Source organism: Pseudorca crassidens, chromosome 5, assembly GCF_039906515.1.
Source record: "Pseudorca crassidens isolate mPseCra1 chromosome 5, mPseCra1.hap1, whole genome shotgun sequence".
Classification (NCBI taxonomy): Eukaryota; Metazoa; Chordata; class Mammalia; order Artiodactyla; family Delphinidae; genus Pseudorca; species Pseudorca crassidens.
Window position 1 is genome coordinate 114,962,514 of NC_090300.1, and position 20,407 is coordinate 114,982,920.

General features: G+C 36.0%; 1 protein-coding gene across 1 annotated transcript in view; it reads left to right on the forward strand.

Moving 5' to 3' along the window:
- GBE1 (1,4-alpha-glucan branching enzyme 1) overlaps positions 1-20,407 on the forward strand; it is a 292,532-nt gene that overhangs the window by 237,553 nt on the left and 34,572 nt on the right. The window contains exons 13-14 of the mRNA XM_067739200.1: positions 15,117-15,301; positions 16,921-17,051. Coding sequence (XP_067595301.1) covers positions 15,117-15,301; positions 16,921-17,051 — 316 coding nt within the window. The remainder of the gene's footprint in view (positions 1-15,116; positions 15,302-16,920; positions 17,052-20,407) is intronic.

The window sequence follows — 20,407 nt, forward strand, 5'->3', positions numbered from 1 at the left end:
CATTGACCTGCTGGTCTCTGCACCTACTCCCTGAACTCCCTTGATCACCTGGTTCTCTTTGATATGCTTCATGTCTTCCCTCCCTGCCTTCCTTGTTCTATCAACTATGACCCTGTTTCCTTCACAGTCTCCTTTTCATCTTGTTTCTCTTTACAACGTACATATTTCCTCAGGGGTTGTCCTGGGCCTCTTTTACTTTTTCCCTACTCTTTCTTTCTCAGAGAGCTCATCTACTTTTAGGCTTTGTCCATCTCTTTAATTCAAATAATCGCCCCCCATCTGCATCTCAGAATCGAACCTTTTGTTCTAAACTACAAATATAAATTTGGAAACTGCCTGCCTGAGATCTCTACATGGTATCTTGTTGGCTCCTGAAGCCACTGAATCCAAAACTGTAATCATCCTCCCTACAAATTGTGGTGCCTTTCAAAAATTATTATTATTATAAGTATCATCATCTCTCTTCTAGTAACCATGGGTGAACTCGAGTCATTTCAGTTGCTCCTTCCTTTTCCTTGTCTGTAACATTCAGCCAGTAACCAAGTCACAGCATCCTTATTCTTCATTTTCTTTTTCCTGTACTCCTATGCCATTTTTCTATTAATATTGCATTTCTTTAAACTTCTAAAGTTTATAAAGCATTATTGCATGCATAACTTCACTTAGTACAACCAACCTGCAAAGTCAGTATTCTTTTTATAATTTTCATTCTGAGGCAGTATAACACAATGGTTATGAATTCAAGTTTGGAGACAGTCTGCCCACATTCTGATCCTGGCTGCTTTACTTCCTAGCTGCATCATCTGTGGCACATTACTTAATTTTTTTGGAACTTCACCTTCATCATGTCATAAATGGGGATTATAATGATACCTATCTTACTGGGCACTTGTAAGAATTAAAATATTTAGTGATGTTGTCTTTGGAATTATGCCTTGCATGTAATAAGTGTTTAGTAAGTGTAAGTTCTAACTATATTACAAATAATGAAAAATTATACAACTTGAGGTTATACATTGTGACAGAGTACTAAAATTCATGTCATTTGTTTCTATATCCCATGTTTTACTCACTGTATACACATAATTTTTGCCTATTTTCTAATTTCTGTAAGAGAAATTCTTTATTTACTGAAGACTCGCTAGGTTATAGTCAGAAAATTATCTGAAAGCGTAAAACTGCAATGGAATTTGTGGTTATATAAGTCAGTTAGTAGAGTTTACCTCTTAGTATGTTTTCACTCTGTGCTCCCACTGTTCCTATACGGTTTTTTGTTTAAAATGGGTCCCAGGAATAACATTAAAGCAAATATGTATATATCCCTGGATGGTTGTTTAGAATGTCTGCTAAGTTATGAATATTTAGGTATTTCATGAGTCTTGACATCTGTCATTTGGAACGTTAAAAGTTTCCTTTTCCCCTCTGAAAAAGACACAATGACTTTCCGTAAAGTTTCAAGAAGTTTTGGGATAACTTTGACACAGTATTTATATACATTCATGTACCAATTTGGGAGGGACTGTTGAGCCATGATTCTGGATGCTTATTTTAATATATTTTTAGTGTAATTAGAGTCTCTTGGAGTCTTGGAGTCTCTTAGAGTCTCTTGTAATAAAAGTCCATTACTGTTGCTATATTTCTTTACTCTTTAGGCAAGCTATAGCATTTATTTCTGAATAGCTTTCTTTATATTATTTAAAAATTAATACAGTATGTTCATTTCAGATTAAGATATGTGTTCTATAATAGCATAGTTCATATTGTTTCCCTCTGTACTATACATATAATTTCTAACCTGAAGAATGGAAGTTGACTTAGATATTCTTCATACCCTTAGGTTTTTTGGTACAGTTACATTAAATTCACTTAATTGTGTATCTATATGTACAAAACATTTCATTGTATAAAGTAAAAGTCACAAACCTGAAATGCTGCCCTTCCCACGTCATCCAGATAAGTACCCAAACACTCTCTCTACATAAGGAAGAAGGAAGAGGAACCAGAAGTGAATATCCACCAGCCGAGTCAGCTCTTTAGAAAGAATCTTCACATAAACAATTCTGCTTGTATATCTTTGGACAAAACTTAGACACAGCGCCATAAAGGAGAGCCATAAAGGGAAGTTAGGAAATGTATCTTTTCTTGACATCAGTTTATCTAGCTAAAAAAAAAAAATAGGTAAGTTTCTTAGACTGAAGGAGATTTGTCTCTGACATAGAAGATGATGTTTAAGCTGGTTGTTGAAGAATGGACAGAATTTCTGGAGGCGTTTGCCTTTTTGACTTGTAACAGGCATTACAAGCCAAGGACTAACTGGAGAGAAGATGTGGAAGCAGGAAAGATGGGCCGTATCATATTACTGTGGGTCATCTGGTTTGCCTGAAGCAAGTTCTGTATATTGGGAGATAAAGCTTAAAGGCGAACAAAGAAACTCTACTCATTCAGGGACAAATAATAGTGATGAGCATTTCCACATGGAATAGTTTAATGAAATGGCTGGATACCATGAAAGTTAAGCACACAACTGATTAAATCACTAGTTGTGTTGCTTCATTTCCGTGTTCTTTTCTTTACCAAACCCTTTCTCTTATTAGAACGTAAACTTTTATGGAAGTGTAGAGACTGACTCAGCCTTATGGAAGATTGTAAGGTTCACCTGTGTGGAGGGTGGTGATGGCAGTTGTTTACGTCGCATCAAACCTCTCTAGGAGACTTGTGCATAATATTTTAAATATTATTATTTTAAAGACATAGATTGTTTGTGTTTTTGAACCCTCCCATTTAATTGCCTTCAAAGCCAGTTGATAGGCTAATTCATAAACTTGCCATGACATTTTTAAAATTCGAAATCCATTTTATTCAGAGCAAAGGGAGACACCTGAAGCAAGCAAGTACAATTACTGAGAACCTTTCTTCTTGCTGGGGGAAGAAGTTCACAGTGTTTCCCACAAGCCACCGTGCTGCTAGGGAACTTTTTTCTCATTTCTTGGGCACCAGCGGCCTGAGAGGAAAGCAAGAGCTGACAGCAGGGAAGTAGAGAAGGATAACTAGCTGTTGGCAGGAACTTGGAGGGATAGAAGCATCATCCAAAGGCAAACTGATACTGGTTCTTTGATTAAGTTATAAGCAGGTAGTTAAATCTCTCTACTAGGGAGTTAGAGTTGCTGCCTACAGAAGAAAGGCTGCGGGAGATTGAACCTCAGAAAAGCTATATCCAGGCTGTGCCTTGAAAGAGCATTAGATTCTTACAGAAATATTCATCTAGCCTGGGAATGGTACCAGGATTGAGTTAAATGGATGTTGATTATGAAGTATAGAGGATTTAAATGAACATTTTCTTTCCAATCTTATTTCCTGTGGTTATATGCTTCCCTTCTAAATGCATCTGCTTAGCTCTTAATAATTCATTAGGGAAGTGTGTTAATCTCTATTACTATGTATGTTTCGTGTGACCACAGGGAACTGACCCTGACTTGGTGGTAACATATCCTAAATTATAGGCAAATTTTAGGGGAAAATAGTACAGTGTGACTCCACTACTAAACTTTTGAGTCTAAACCTAAAGTTAGAATAGCCACAAAGCCACAAGTATAATCAATTTTATAATCAGCCAATATATTCTTTGTTTTTACATTACTGTCTTCCTCGCTTGTTTTCTACCACCTAGAAAGGTGTGGAGTCTTTCAGTGGGTGCCCTGTTCGCATGCAAAACTTTTACACTTTTTACAAGGCTGTCCATTAGCAAATCATTTTCTAAGACATTTGTTAACTACTTGCAGAAAAATCTGAATTCAGTTAGGATTTTATTAAAGAACCCCTTTTTTTCCCCCCACAATTTCTCCCTTATTCCCACTTCACTCCCCGTCAAAGAGTATCGTGAGTTCTCTGCTTCATGTAGCATCAAAATGGTTTTGGAATGAATGGCAAAAGTCCATTACTGTTGCTATCAATTTTCTCAAGAAAATATTATCTAGCTCTTAAAAATTGTGTTTGCATAAAAATAACACATTCTCAGTTCAGTCTCGTTTGTTTTGTTCATTGTCTTATCCTTGTTTGATGATACTTTTATTTATTTTAAAACAAAATTGTGCCACGAAGATGGAATGTAGGTCAAAGTATATAGAGCAACATGAACAATTCGAAATTCTGCCTCCTATTGGCATGGCAGTCAGAGGAGAACGCCAGAGGCGGCCTCTGAGAAACAGAGAGCTGAAGTTATCTTCTGGTATACATCTTCCCCTCTCTGGTGACATGGATATGCTCCTCTTTATCCATCCCCTTTCCATCCCAAAGCACTTTTGTCTGTTTTTCTTATGGTCTTATAAAGACCAATTTTGCAATCAGTTAAAAAAAATTGTTAGATACTTTCTTTATCTGAGTTCCTGTGCTGTGAACTGTATAATCAAAAAGTAAGACAGAACTTTCCATAAGCAATCTATAGCCTACTAAGGGAAGCAGATTTCCTTCATTTTTTTCTTTCAACACAGGTTTAATAAATCCTTGAATGGGTACTCTGTGCCTGTTATTAGCTTAGGCAGTAGGGATAATAAATAAAAATATAGGATAACTAGGATATAGGATGTCTATCCCCAGTCTGAGACAAGCAAAAAAAAAAAAAAAACCAAAATTTTTACACTATTTAAGTAATTGTTTTAACAAGGGAAAAATTTACATCTAAGTACTAGTGGAAGCACAAGCACCAAAACCTTCCTGCAGAAGTTAAAAAAGGCCTCATGGAGACCAAACAGCTATCACTTGGAGTAGTAACAGCAGGAGTAACAGAACACACAAGGCACAAACGGAGCACAGGTCAGTAATAGGTATAATTTATTTGTACACTTGAGAATGGAATTGGAAATATATACCTTTACACCTTTTTATAGCTCTTTCATTACCTTTCCTAATGCCTGTACATTCATAGTAGGTTTCCAGCTAATGTTGTTCAAATTAAGTACCTAACGCCAGATACAATGGAAAGAATACAGATTATATAGGTTTGAATACTAACTTTGATATTTTATACCTTATAACCTTAGATAGTTATATTACCTTCCTGATCTATTATCTGAAAATAGGAATAATGCCCCCTCCCATATTGAGGGGTTTTTGCAACTATTATCTGAAATAACTGCTAAAAATTCTAGCACAGAGTCTGTGTATCTAGAGGGCTCTCAAGTAATTACTATTGCTTTTATTATTTTAATATAGTTTTATGATTACATTTCATTTATTTAAAGCATTTTTCCATTTTCGTGATTTAAAGGAAAGCATCAAGAAATATATAATTACCCATCAATATAATAATGGTAATTCTTCAGCATTTAAAACGACTGGTTTATAAAAGTGTCTACGTTTATTCTACCACACTTGTAGGTAATATAAAGTTAATCTGATTTTGTACTTACGGACATTGATAGTTAAGAGAATTTTTTGTTTGTTCGCTTGTTTTATTTTGATAATCTTCTTATCAAAACACGTGAGGTAAGCAAGTGTTCACCCCCTATTCTGTGCTTTATTGATGGGAACTTGTCACCCAAAGCAATTCTAATCATGTAGATAAGTAAAGGTATTGATTGGTTTGGCCATGGTCCAAGCATAGTTCAAGTTGAAAATTGTTTTCCCAAGTGCCCAGAGCTCATTTGGCTATTGCCTCAAGACTTTTTATGCATAATTAATCAGGGGGAAGGCTGGGGAGAGCAGGACAGAATGAGAGTATTGACCAGCCTCACTACCGCAGCTCCAACAGAAGCATTATTTCTGGCCCCTTTAAGCTGTCACAGTGTCAGAGGCATGAACGATAGTCATGACAGTATTATTAGATGGAGGAAGACAGCACCTATAGTGCTTGATTCAGGCCACCATGCCCTTTATCTAGGGGATGAAGGACTGGAAATTATCATGTCTTTTGTTCAAAATATTAGTTTGTAAATTTGTTATAGGAATTTTAAGGAAACCTAGTAGTATACTAACCCTTTTTTTTAAATGTCTTAAAATAGGAAATATATATACATACACATATATACCATACACTGCCTCAGAATTTAAAATTTACGAGTGCAAAGCTTACATACTAAGGTGAGCCATTCTCTTCCAGGTGTTTAGTTAAATATACTACCTGTCAGAAAATCATAGAATAAACAAATAGAAAAAAATAAAGCATTCATTTCTCACAGTATAGTTTTCAGTTCTTTGGTTATACCCTCAGATATCACTGCTATTGCTCTCTTTCATCAGTGCCCTCTCTTGTTACTCAGTCTATTATAGGCTTCAGGTTTTAGTTCAGCTCGCCAGCGCTTAATACTGTTGAGCACTGTTTCCTCTAGGAAGCACTACTTCTCAGGGCTCAGTCTCCCGTCTCCTACCCGCCGTGGTTTTTCTCTTCTGTCTCTGGCCCTTCCTCTGCCAGCTTTTCCAGGCCCCCCTTCCTCTACCCCAACTAGCCGTATGAGTGTGCCTCTGGCTTTGTCCCATTATACTCTCTTTTCTGCCTCTATTCCCTGAGTATTCTCCCCAGGCAATTTCATCCACTTCCGTGGCATCAGTTACCCTGTATGTTTCTAAAAGCTATATACATGCCTAGTATGCAAAGATTTTTGTTTTGTTTTGTTTTTAATACCAAGGGAAATTCTAGAATTCCAAGACTGAGTTCCTAAGACTGACTCTTCCCCCTTCCCTGTATATTGACATAATTTTCATTCCATCCTCCCTAACTGTCATCTCTGGGCATTTATATTTGCTCTTGGAGGAGGTTTGCTGCCATTCTCTCCTTTCCTCCCCTACAGTTTTTTGTTATTTCAACTCATACTGATCCTATAAGCCTTTTTTGAGCCTTCTCCCCAACTTCCTCTCTTTAAGGAAATATGTATTTTTATATTTGTTTATATATATAAACATATATATATGTATTTTTATATTTGTCTTTCTTCCTCATTCGATTGTAAGCTCTGTGAGGAAAGGGACCATGCTGATGTACACTGAGCATGTTATCTGATACACAGGATACACTTCAGTAGTTTTAAAATTAGAATTTTGTGTTATAGTTGAGCATATGGTCAATATAGGGAGTCATGAGGCTCAGAATATAATCACTCACTGACTTGCACCTTTTGAAGGAAGAGTGTACACGAGGGAGGCTCCAGAGAGCACCCAGAGACCGTAGCATTTGATTTTAAAATAGTCTTCGGTACAGGTAAGAGGAATGGGCATTAAAGTTTGTTTGGTTTTTAAAAATATTTTCTTTAGGACTTACCATATATACATACACACATACATATATTTATACACATTATATGTGTATATATAGATACACTTGATATCAACAAAGAGTTACCTAAAATCCGCAGAGTGGAGGCTGTGATAGACTTTAAGGGTAAATCCCAGAAGCACTGCTGAGTTTTGTTCGTCCTGTTTTTATCTCCTCTTCTGAGTCTGTCATATTTTGTTTCTGTACCTCAAAAGAGATGATGTTAGACCTTTATCAGTTGTAGAGGGAAACATCCAACCTTAACAAATATTTAAGGAGTCCCTGTTGTAGGTATAATACACGGGAACATGCTGTGGAGAATGAAGAAGAGAAGTGTAGTGTAGCCCCTGCCCGGAGCCATAGTGATCAGTGTCAAAGGTGGGATGGAGCAGTAGATAGCAAGTTTATTTTTCTAAAAAGAGAAATCACACTCCCTAATATAGAAAAATATTTTATTCTGTGTCTCACCTTCTGGTAACTTGATGGCCTTGAGAAAGACAGAAGCATTTGATTTTAAAATAGATACTTCCTTTTAAAAAGAGTTAGTCTTCAGTACAGTTAAGAGAAGTAGGGCTTCCCTGGTGGCGCAGTGGTTGAGAATCCGCCTGCCGATGCAGGGGACACGGGTTCGTGCCCCGGTCCGGGAAGATCCCACATGCCGCAGAGCGGATAGGCCCGTGAGCCATGGCCGCTAGGCCTGCGCATCCGGAGCCTGTGCTCCGCAACGGGAGAGGCCACGACAGTGAGAGGCCCGCGTACTGCAAAAAAAAAAAAAAGTAGGAGCTAAAGTTTTTTATATTCTCATTAAAACTGTACCTTATTCTCGTATATACATAAACTTGGTATCAACAAAGAGTTACATAACATCCACAGCATGGAGGCTGTGATAGACTTTAATTAATTCCTAGGTAAAATTAGTATGTATTACAGTTTAGAGAAACAAAACACAAAAACCGGCTAATCAAAATGTTCAGCTAACAGAGCTGGGGCTTTTTTCATTAGTTGTATTGTCTCGAATTTCATCACTGCAACAGCTGGCTTCTTGTCAATTTATAGTTTGGACCTTTACATCAAACAGCAAAAAATTAATTACAGGAAAAGAAATCCCAATAGGAATTTCGCGCTTAGAGATTTTTCACAATTAACCAGGCATGAATGGTGCTGTTTACAGACGAAATTGAAAGGGAGAAAAGGAACAGCGTAGAATTTTCTAGAAGCATTAATTAACCATAGCAATGTTAGTCACTTGCTTCCCTGTGTTTGTTTTAAAGTTGTTTAGCTAAAGCTTTCAGCCTTCTCATTTCTGGAAGCATCCACTTCTGTTACTATATTGAATGCAATGAATCATGGCCTTAACTGTGAGTTTTCTTACAAAATGTCCCAAGTGGCAGCTCAAAAAATTACCATCCTCCCTTCGTTTTGAAACGAGTACCATCCTATGTATTACCTTAGTGATCATAATTATAATTTAACGAGCAGAAAGAGCATGTTTTGATGATTAGTGCCAGGTTACTTGTAATGCATATTTTGGACTTGGAAGTCTTGTTCTCAGGAGTCACACCCATTGCCTCTCTGCACTAGAGTTAGTTTAAATGTGACTTTTCTAAGCCTCTTATCTGTTGAGTAAACCAGCCGAAGATTTTTAAAATGCTTTCCTCAATTTAGGCTTCTACTTTTTTTTCTTTTTTATGTAACTTAGAAACCCTTACTTGTGTTTCATTCTTCTAGTTCCTAACATTCTAATACAGTGAGTAGCTCTTACTCTTTTTAAGACTCAGACGCCTGGAGCATCTGAAGAACACCTTTCTCTCCTCAGAAAAATGCACAGATGAACATACATACAACATTTTGCATAAAATATCAGGAGTCTGTAGGAAAGCATGAACCCCAGGTTGTAAATGCCTGTTGCTTTCACTGAGGAATGTATACATATATTATGTATGCATGTAAACATAACATATTTATATATAATTTAGAAATATATATACACACATATTTTTTAATTTGGTTAAATTAAAATGCTGATTCAGATCATGTGTTCCCCATTCCATCAAGTTATCTGTACTAAAACAAGTCAATTACCTTCTTTGCCATTACCTGAATAAATTTAGATTTCTTATCCATCTTTATATACAGCAGGCCTTACTTATAAGCTTATTTGGGTGAGCATGTTTCACTGTACTGTCTCAAATGCTGCCACATTTCCTAAGTAATCTGTAGACCATAGCTGAGAAGAACATTCTTAACTTGTTTTAATGGTAATATTTTTCTTCATTAGGTTTGTGAGCTGAGAACTAGTGTAAGATACTAACGGGCATTTTCCACTTTTCTCTTTTCAGTCTGAGAATGGTTCACTGTTATCCAAGGTCACTTTGAAAGTCTTTCTGCGATTTGCTTCCATTTATTTTATGCTTGTGTTTACAGTTTTGAACCAAATATGAATTTAATGTTGCATTTGTCTATATTAAACTTAATTTGCCCCTTGTCAGATCATTTACAACAGAGATAACATTCAAAAGCCACTCTGTAAAATGTTTTGTCTGCAATCACTAATGGAATTTTTCTGTCTATTTCTTTGTTGTATGCAACTTTCTATCTTTCAATTTAAAAAGAAGCCTCTCCAGGAGATTTTTCAGAGAATCTAAATTAGTCTGTAATAGAGATTAATAAATTATTCTCTAATAGAATAGGGTCTTCTTCATGTCATATTTTTTTAAACAGTTCTTTTTTCTAACTCAGAAGTTTAATTTCATATTCCATATTATGTAAGTATGCTTATTGCAATGTTCTTTAAAGTAGTGACATACAAAATCCTAAATTGGATTATGATACCAAACATTTTTACCACTTTCATTTCTTTCTTATATTTTTTCCAAGTACTTAATTTGCCCTCATGTAATAAATTTTCTTCTTAATAGTTAATAGTTTTAGATGTTATTGAAAAGATAAATGAATGTTTAAGATCAATGTATGTTAGAAGGCACTAAAATGAAGTCTTAAATTTAAGTAATAAAGAGTACTTTTAAAGTAGAAACTTAAACATATACATTAAGGAATATAATTTGCGTGTGTGTTAAACATTATTTTGAGAAACAATTTACTACCTTGTGCCTGTGTCTTCAAATAATTAACAATGTTCAAAACTTGGGAAATGTTTTCTCTTAGAATCCTATCTGCTATTTACCTTTTGAACCAGTATTTTACTTATTCAGTTGATGTTAGGGAAATATCAGACAAGTGTACAGAGATGCATTTATAAGACTGGTCTTTTTTTATAATGCTAGAATATTAGAAAAAGCCAAAATGACTAACATGAGGAAAATAGTTAAATAAAATTGCATTTTATGTACAAAATGGAATACCATCATGGTGATAATATACTTATTAACATGAAAAGTGTTTATATTAAAAGTCAAAATAATATATAATATATCTACCTTTTTTCAAAAACTAGTTGTTAAGTAGGTAGGTAGGTAGGTAAGATAGATAAATAGATAGATGGATATGTATATAAGTATAGGTATGGATGTAGATAGAGATATATATAGCTATTGCTATAGATATAAATAAAAATAAATAAAATATTTATCAACAGGGAAACAGTGATGTCATTTCGCTTGGGCTGCTATAATGAAATGCCAAAGACCAGGTAGCTTATAAACAATAAAAGTTTATTTCTCACAATTTCTGGAGACTGGGGGTCTGAGATCAGAGTGCCAGCATGGTTGAGAGAGGGACCTTTTCCAGGTCATAGACTTCTAGTGATATCTTTTTGTGGTGGAAGGAGAAAGGGAGCTCAGTGGAGTCTAGTATTTATGAAAGTGCTAATCACTTTCATAAGGGCTCTACCCGCATGACCTAAACACCTTCCAAAGGTCCCACATCCTAAGATCATCATACTGAGGATTAAATTTCAACGTAGGTGGAATAGAATCATCTGTATATTATACATATACTATAAAAATATATACTATATAGCATAATATATACAATATATAGCATATATGTGTGTATAATATATAGTATAACTATAAATAACCCCTGAGAGCTTGTTCAGAGGTTGCAGGATGAACATGTAGTGGGAATAATGAAGGAAGAGTGTAGAGAGGGGATTCCTAACATAGCAACCTGATTTGCCCTATCAATCTGGGTGTCTTGTAGAAAAATTACTTTCACAGTCAATTCTGCATTTTAAGATCTAAAATAGATAATTCAAAGAACATTAATGCTTGGCTTAGGGAAATGTGTTTGTATTATAAAATATGTGAATAAACGCATCAGCATAGAACTTCCACACTTTAAAGAGAAGAATAATTTTGTACCATGAAACCAAGTGAAGAAGGGCCAGATAGCTGCCTTGAATTCATCCTGGTTGCTTGTGTGTCTGCTGCAGAGTTGGGCTGGTTAGTTCCCTCCTCAGAATGATGGGAGCCAGAAATTTTAGGTTTATAGTAACTCTCACTTATTGGCTTTTATGTCATTCTTTTCTGAGCACCATCAGAAATGAGTGTGTAATGTAAAAGCTGCCAAACATTGAAAGCTTTAGCCGCCAGACCCTGTACCAAGTGCCTTAACGTACCTCGTTTGAACCTTAAAAGAGCTTTTATGAAACTTGTTATCCTATTTTACAGATGAGGAAACTGAGTCCCGGAGAGATTCAATTGCCTAAATTCATGTTTCTCATAAATGTCCTCATTGGAATTAAAATCCATGCAGCAGGCAGTCATCAAATCCGGTTATTTCCGCCTCAAAAATGCCATTCTTTTCTCCATTCCCACTGCATCTGGTCATCTCTCGTGTTTTTTTTTTTTTTTTTTTTTTTTTTTTTTTGGCCACGCAGTGCGGCTAGTGGGATCTTAGTTCCCCAACCAGGGATCAAAACTGGGCCCTTGGCAGGGAAGGCACAGAGTCCACTGGACCACCAGGGAACTCCCCTGGTTATTTCTTATCTTATACTTTGAATTCCATGTTAGCTTTCCTACCATTCAGCTATTTCCAATATCCAGTGTCTCCTCCACATTGTATTTACCAGAGATACTTTAATAAAAACACATTTGAGCTTTGCATCCCCCTACTTAAAAGTAGCTTAAGGTTTAAAGATTGTAAGGCCCATCCTAATCTAGCTTCATCCTGCCTGTCTCACCTCTTCTCCTTACCACAAGCCCTATTTCATGGCTAAACCAAACTCCTTACTACATCTCACCTTCTCACTCAGCACATTTGCACATCATTCCATTATCTTGGAATCTCTGTCCACATATGAGAATTTGGTCAATGTTTACACTGTATTTCCATAGTATCTGCTTCTAAGCAATACGGGAGAGTGGTAACCAAGGGTGAGGGTGCTAAAATCGAACTGTCTGGGCTAATAGGCCCCACTACTTAATAACTCTCTGTGCCTCAGTTTCCTTACCTATAAAACTGGGACAATAATAGTAACTACTTCAGGGTTGTTGAAAATGAAAGGAATTAATTCATGTGTAATGCTTAGAATAGTGCCTGGCAAATAATAAGCCAACATTAAGCTTTTGTTGCTGATTCTACTATGATAATCATGATGGCAGTGATATAACAGTCTTCCCCCAGAAAGGCTAAAGAAATTGCTTATTAATACTGGAGTCAACTCAGAGATTCATGGTCATACCAAAATAAAAGTATTTTGCCTGTAGAGACCTTGGATCCGGTTTGTAGGCTACTATACTTTAGCTACCCTATGGCATTTCTGGTCTCTCCTAAATTCCCAACTAGTTGAAATCCCGCTAGTACTAGGACATATAATTTTCTCCAGACAGTACCTTCAGTATCAGCAATGAATATGCTGGACTACAATTCTGGAGGTGCATCTTTTTGCTGGTTGAATGGATGATGGAGCAAGCTATGCCATGGGTTCACTATGGGCTGATGTGAATCAGGCTCCAGACCTAGGCAGGACTCCTAAATGTAGCAGAGGGAAGTTCCCATATCACTTTAAGACACCATAAAGTAAATAAAGGCCCGCAGAGTTAGAAATCTGGTTCCCTCCTCTGTCACATAGCAGACAACAATATAAGAAGTATTGTTTAGACTGAAATACTCGAATTAAGGAAAAGTTTTGCAGACACTGTAATTTTTATGAAGCTGCTACAGATATATTTGGATGTTATTTTTATTTTGATGACTATAGTCCTGAAAAGTTAAATGTAAATTGCAGTGTTTCTTAGCAGAGTTTACCACTTAAAGCAACTCTACAGTAAATCATTTTGAATTACATCATAGCTTGTTAGTTTTTATTTATTAGACTATTAATATGCTAGCTTCTCTTCTGCCTTTCTTTTTTATTGAAGTATAACGGACATAACGTTACATTAGTTTCAGATGTACAACACAATGACTCAGTATTTGTATATATTGCAAAATGATCATCCAGTCAGTCCAGTTAAGATCCATCACCCTACATAGTTACAAAAATTTTTTTTTTCTGTGATGACAACTCTCAAGATCCTCTCTCCTAGCTAACTTTCAAATATGCAATGCCGTATTATCAACTATAGTCACCATGCTGTACATTACATCCCCACATTTTTTAATTTTCATTTTATAACTGGAAATTTATGTCTTTTGACCGTCTTCACCCATTTGCCCAACCCCCCACCCCTACCTCAGGCAACTACTGGTCTGTTCTCTGTCTCCATGCGCTTGTTTTTTGTTTGCTGGTTGGTTGTTGTTGTTGTTTTTAGACTCCACCTATCAGATCATACAGTATTTGTCTTTTTCTGTGTGACTTATTTCACTTAGCAACTATTTACTTTAAAGTAGGACACACTTGTATCAGCTACGGTACTTTCCAACTCAAAGGAGAAACCTGTGGCTTAGAAAAGTGCAACATTAAAGTGGCAAATGTAAGTAAATTTTGGAAAGTAGTGTTTAATTTTTAGGAGAAAAAAAAGAAGCCATAAAATAGAAATCTAACCTGGGAAAAACAATAGGAGCCGGTCTATTAGACCACTAATATCTAAATTTGATTTTCAGAAGGAAGAATGTATAATATGTAGGTGTTATTATTTTATTTCATGTTTAAAGCGTATCAGGTTTCTGATTCTCATCATTATAATGAGAAATAATATCAAATGGGTTCCCAACGAAGTGTCCCAGCCGTATACACACACACACACACACACACACACACACACACACACATTTAAATTAAAGATATACATCTAATGGTGGCACATGGATCTGAGAAAGGGATGGGGAAAATGAATAATAAAAGTGATGACTTGAGTTTCTGTAGCACCTGAAGTTTAAAACGTACTTGCCTGATGTGATGAGGTAGAAAGAACTTTGGATTTTAATGAGAAGAACTAAATTTTAATGGTTGCTTTTCTAGTTATTATCCATGTGAGGTTGGGCAAATCCCTTAACTGTCTAGAGTTTTGGATTTCTCATCTGTGAAATGGATATAATAGAGTTCCTTCGAGGATCAAAAAATAATGTACATACAGCCTTTGGAAATTGCAAAGCGTTGTACAGATTTCAGAGATTATAGAAATAGAGATCTCAAAAATTACTCCGAGATTGCAGAGATTATTTCAGAGATGAAATAAGTATGACAGAGATATGTTCTCAGTTTGTGCATGAGGAAAATGAGATGTAGAACAAGGAATGTGTGACCAGGCTACAACTGTGCCCTGGGCTTTTGAGTCCAAATGCTGCTGGTACTGCATGCTAGACTATGCTGTTTCTAAGCCAGGGTTGTGCATCATTTATAGGGCACAGCTATAGTAAATTATAACCTAAACTGATTTCAAAGACTTTAAAGCATACAATTATTGAGTCATCTTAATAAGAAATGCTAATATTACCGGGTGATGTTTATGTTTGTTTTCAAATGCAGGTAATGAATTTGGGCATCCTGAATGGTTAGACTTCCCAAGGAAAGGAAATAATGAGAGCTACCATTATGCAAGAAGGCAGTTTCATTTAACTGATGATGACCTTCTCCGCTATAAGTTCCTAAATAACTTTGACAGGGATATGAATAAATTGGAAGAAAGATGTCATTGGCTTTCAGCTCCACAGGTAAGCTCTTTACTCTAAATGTTATGTTTTAGTCACATGCTTAGAATGGCAATTGATTTAAATCTATATGCAGATCTTTTAAACAGCATTTTATTATTCAGTGTGTAGTGCCCTGTGACATACTTCAGGTTGTCAAAACATGTTACTGAAGTCTCCCCAATAGATAATGAAAATCTTAAACATAATTCCCTGCTTACATTCCTGGTTAGCTTGTCGTTGTTGTTTAAATTTAGTAATTTTTATTTCAATTGGTTAAAATAAATGACAAAAGCTCTGCATGGCATCCACTTTGGAAATTGCTGTGGAAATATCTTAATTGTTTTGACTATTTTTCTTTATATAAATAATTATGCTGTCATAAAGAAACTGCTTTGACAACATGGAGATTTCTTTATTCCTTTTTTTTCCCTTCCTTTACTGGTCTCTAACTTGTCATTTCAATAAATGCCATTATACCTCCATGCTGTTTTGTATTTTTCATGAGCCTGAGTCTCCTCTGGAATTAAAGTCTCAGTTTTCAATAAGTTTTAGAAAATGTAATTAACAGGTTCAGATTTTATAGTGTTTTTTTTTCTCTTGCAAAAATTAGCATATAATATATGTTACTTATAATCCATTTACTTTTTACTGGTGCTGTTTGAAATTACTGTTGATGTGTTTTTACTTTGGTGTCTCTGATTTTTTTTTTAATGGTTGGACAAAGGTACTTATATTTTCAGTAAGATTGGCTACATGACACAAATGCCCTAATCGCATTTATTAGTAGTGCTGTTTCCAGAAGAGAGAGCAAAATGATGCGCCTTTTCAATAGGAACAATGTTGAATGCCAAAAGGCATGCTGTTTACTCTAGAGCCTTAGCTCACATTTCTAAATTACCAAGAGTGGCGCTGCTGACGTGCATGGAAATAAGTCCTATCAAAGCTGGGGCTGGAAGAGGGTAGGGTTGAGAAAACAAAGCCTTCTCAATACCTACTGTAAAATGTGGTGTATAAAATAAGAGAGCTTGTAGATGTTGTAATTCCTTTTCAGACTTTCTCTATTATTAGGCAAAAAAAAAAGTATACTGTGAAGGACTCTTGGTTGTTTTTGAATCTGACAAAGTCGTGCAATAATGTAAAGTTTTTCAGAAAACTACAACTTCAGAAATCTGGATATAATAACAATGTTACATCATATTTTGAAAAGTAATTTTATATACCTTACTTCATTAAGGAGTAAAACAAAAGTCTTAAAGAAAATTCACTTATAAGTAGATCTAATACACACACACACACACACACACACACACACACAGATGCTTTATGTATAGCACAGGTGCTATATTTTTAGCTAAAACCTAAGCCAAAACCCTAATCCTCTGTCTGTGCTTTGTTTGAAGTTGGCAAGTTGCTGGTGAGCTTTTATACTCCTTAAGCAATTTTTTGGACTGCTGTTGGCCTAGAGTTTGATAGGGCATGATTGCAACATGTTCAAAAAATATAACATGCTAGAATTTTCATTTTTGGCTTAATAACTAACAAGGCTGTTAATAAAGACAAAAACAACTTTTTTGTAAAGAATTTACTTGTAGCAGCATCTGGGTATTATTTAAATGTATTATGTGTTTTAATTCTTGCAGGCTTATGTTAGTGAACAGCATGAAACCAATAAGATCATTGCTTTTGAGAGAGCAGGCCTTCTTTTCGTTTTCAACTTTCATCCAAGCAACAGCTACACTGATTACCGACTTGGAACGACAGTGCCAGGAAAATATCCTTTTTGTTGCCAATGAATATGACTGTCTGCATTCAGTTTTTTTATTGCATCATAGAGCGTCAGAAAAACTAATGCTGATCTTGGTGATGGTAGCTCTCAGTTTCTTCATCTGAAAAATGAGGGACTTAAAATAGTTGATAAATCTTTGCTTAATTCAGTTACACTAAGTTAACCCTAAACTCCATTCTGGCTCTAAAAAGTATGATTTTTAATATTTTCTTAAGTAATATTTTAATCCAATATGTAGTACAGGATTAATGTACTATTAATATACTATTAATAGTATAAGAGATAATTGTTGTTTCTCTTTATGAAAATATTTTGTAAGTTGCCCCTGAGAATTGTCTCCTTTCCCCTTCTCCACTGAGTGAGCAAGTAGACAGTAGCTATAAAGATAGCTTCCTTCCCCTTTCTTTTTCCCGTCTCCTAAAATACAAGACATAGCTCGCTTTTGTGGGCCTGAATTGGTAAGGAATCAGGGCATGGGAGGTGGAAGCAAAGGAAATAATAGGGAAAATGTTTTGATATAGTCTGAACATTCATTTACTCATCCATTCATTCATTTCACAGATATTTACTAAGCATCTATCTATTGAACACCTGCATGCCAGCCCTGTGCTAGGTGCTGGAAGTACAGGAATTTTCCTGGCAGATTCAGTCACTGACCTCATTGAGCTTTTAAACTAGTGAAGAAGACAAACATTAATAATTGTAAGTGTGATCATTGTGACAAAGTGAAACCTGCTGTGTATTTTAAAGAGATTATGGCTTACCCAATCCATGGAAAAAAGTGACAGATTCAGGATCTAGCAACAAACCAGCACAGATTTTTAAACAGGCAGTAGAAATAATGTGTTCTTCCCCTGAAGCCCTAACAATGATTAATGTCAGCCACCTGAGTGAGATGCCGCATGCCAACATGAAGTCCTACGTGTCAGGGTGTCTCTAGCTACAGTAAGAGAAACCCCCTTTTTGACTGGCTCAAACAATAAGGAAAATGCATTTTGCCAAACAATGAAAGCCCTGAGGTAGGGGGACCCCAGCACTGTGACAATATCATCAAGTTCCCTGGTCCATTGGCCTTTCTGCTTTTAACTTTCAGGGTGCCAGCAGTGTCCAAAGGCTGGCACCTGGTAGAGTTGCAAGACAACAGCCATGGTTCCAAATGTCACCTTCAGACACAACAATGGCACCTGGTAGAGTTGCAAGACAACAGCCATGGTTCCAAATGTCACCTTCAGACACAACAAAAGGCAAATAGATTTGTGTCTTTTTTCAAGAATGAAGTCACTTTAGCAAATTTCCTTTTGTATCCCATTGACCAGAATTCAGTCACATATCCCCAGAGAGGTGTCTAGGGAGGAGAATGCTATCATCATTAGTAGCTTAATCAGGAATTACCCCTGAGTCTCCAGGAAGTGGCCTCCTTGGTGAAGTGGCTGCCCAGACAGAATGTTTCTTGGCAGTTAGGAGTAAAGGGCCATACTGTCTGGTAAGTAGCCTGTGGCATCTGTGCTGCTCAGTGACATTGAGGGTCGTGAAAGATGTTCCCTGTCTTCTACCCCAACCCTCCCAGATCACCATCCCACAGGACATCAGAGCATTTGGGAGGGAAGGCTATTGCTGTGACTAATAGCCTAAATGTGCCCCCCAGTTAATACAGAGAATGCTCAGATAATGGAAATCAGTGTAATGAGGTTGTCTGCACTAAAGAAGAGCTGTACTATTCAGGAGGCAAATGTTCTCACCATCTCCATGAAGAAATGCAAACAGATGCTAGACATGTAGCAACTCATACATAAGCCTTCTCAGCTACAAACTGCTAAAAGTAATACCCCTAGACTAAATCCTGCTATATCTAATAATGTCATATAATCAAAACATAATTTTGATTTTTATCAGATCAGAATGCAATTACAGAACACTTGTGATCTATTGCAGTGTTTGTTAGTTAAGTACTGCCCTTGACCCTAAGTGGGGAAGAAGAGATGTACAAAACCAATTTAGGATGTAAGGCATAATGCAGTAAAGGGGATGGGGCAGGAATGTTCCACAAACTTATCCTCATGTTTAACAGAGGATAAGTAAAAGAAAAATAAATAAATATGAGAGAGAGAGAGAAAGAAACAGAGATTGATTAATTGATTGATTGAAAAGAAAAAGACTTTTAAGCCTGGATCGGGGAGGAGAGAGAGAGAGATGATTGGTGGACTGATGGATTGATTAAGAAAAGACCTTTAAGCCTGGACCTTGAGAAATGGATAAAATTGTAGAAAAAATTGAGGAAGGCCGTTCAAGCTGTTGGAAATCAGAGACTATCCTTAGATAATGGATAGTACCATAGATTAACTGGAGAATGAGGACCAGAAGGAAAAGTACTCAGAGATAAAACTGAAAAGACAGATTGCCATCACATAATAGAATATTTTAATGCCTTATTAATTAGTTTAGGCTTTTTTTCTATAGTTTCATAGTGAGTCACTGAAGGGTTTGGGCTAGGGAGCTACTTGATAAGAATGTATGCATTTGGAAAAGTTCTCATGTACCCAGGGTGTTAGAGAGCTTTTATGAGGAGAGAGGTTGGAAGTACAGGTATCAATTATGAAAAATTGAAGTACACGTAAAAGAGAATTAGGGTATGAACTAAAGTAATGTCCATAGGATAGAAAGAGGTATATGAAGCACTTTCTTGCAGTGAAAGGACTCAGCAATTGTTTGGACACGGGGTGTAGAAAAGAAGATACAAGGTTTCACTTTGAAGAGTGAGAAGAATGGTAGTAGCATTATTACTGAGGATGGCAAAGCAAGGAGGAGGAGTAACCAGTTTGGGGAATAGAAAATATGAATTTAATTTAGCATCATTGACAAATGGAAATACATGGAATTTCAGTGATGATGTCTAGGAGAAAAATCTTGGCTCAAGCTACATTGATCCCCTATCTGAAGTCTGTGTAATTTAACAATATTATTAAATGAAAATATATATAAAAACATAGTATATTTTACTAAGTAAAATCCACCCCCAAAGTTAATTTTGTTTAATGGTACAAAGTTACACTGTACATGAAAGCCTAGTTTGGTTTTGGTAAACCTTGCCACAAATTGAATCTTTCGAAATTTAGCCATTTGTTTAAATGCCCATAGGCACCTGTTATACAGAAAATTTCTATACTGATAAATACTGAATGCTTTATATTAATGACTCATTTCAGAAAATGTACTCAATAAATGTTGTAATGATATACAGGTCTTGGAAAATTGGGCCATATCTTTATAGAAGTCATAGTTACAGCCTTAGTCATCTGTTGCGTCTCTAAGAGAACCTTGAAGAAATATTGTTTGGTTCTTTT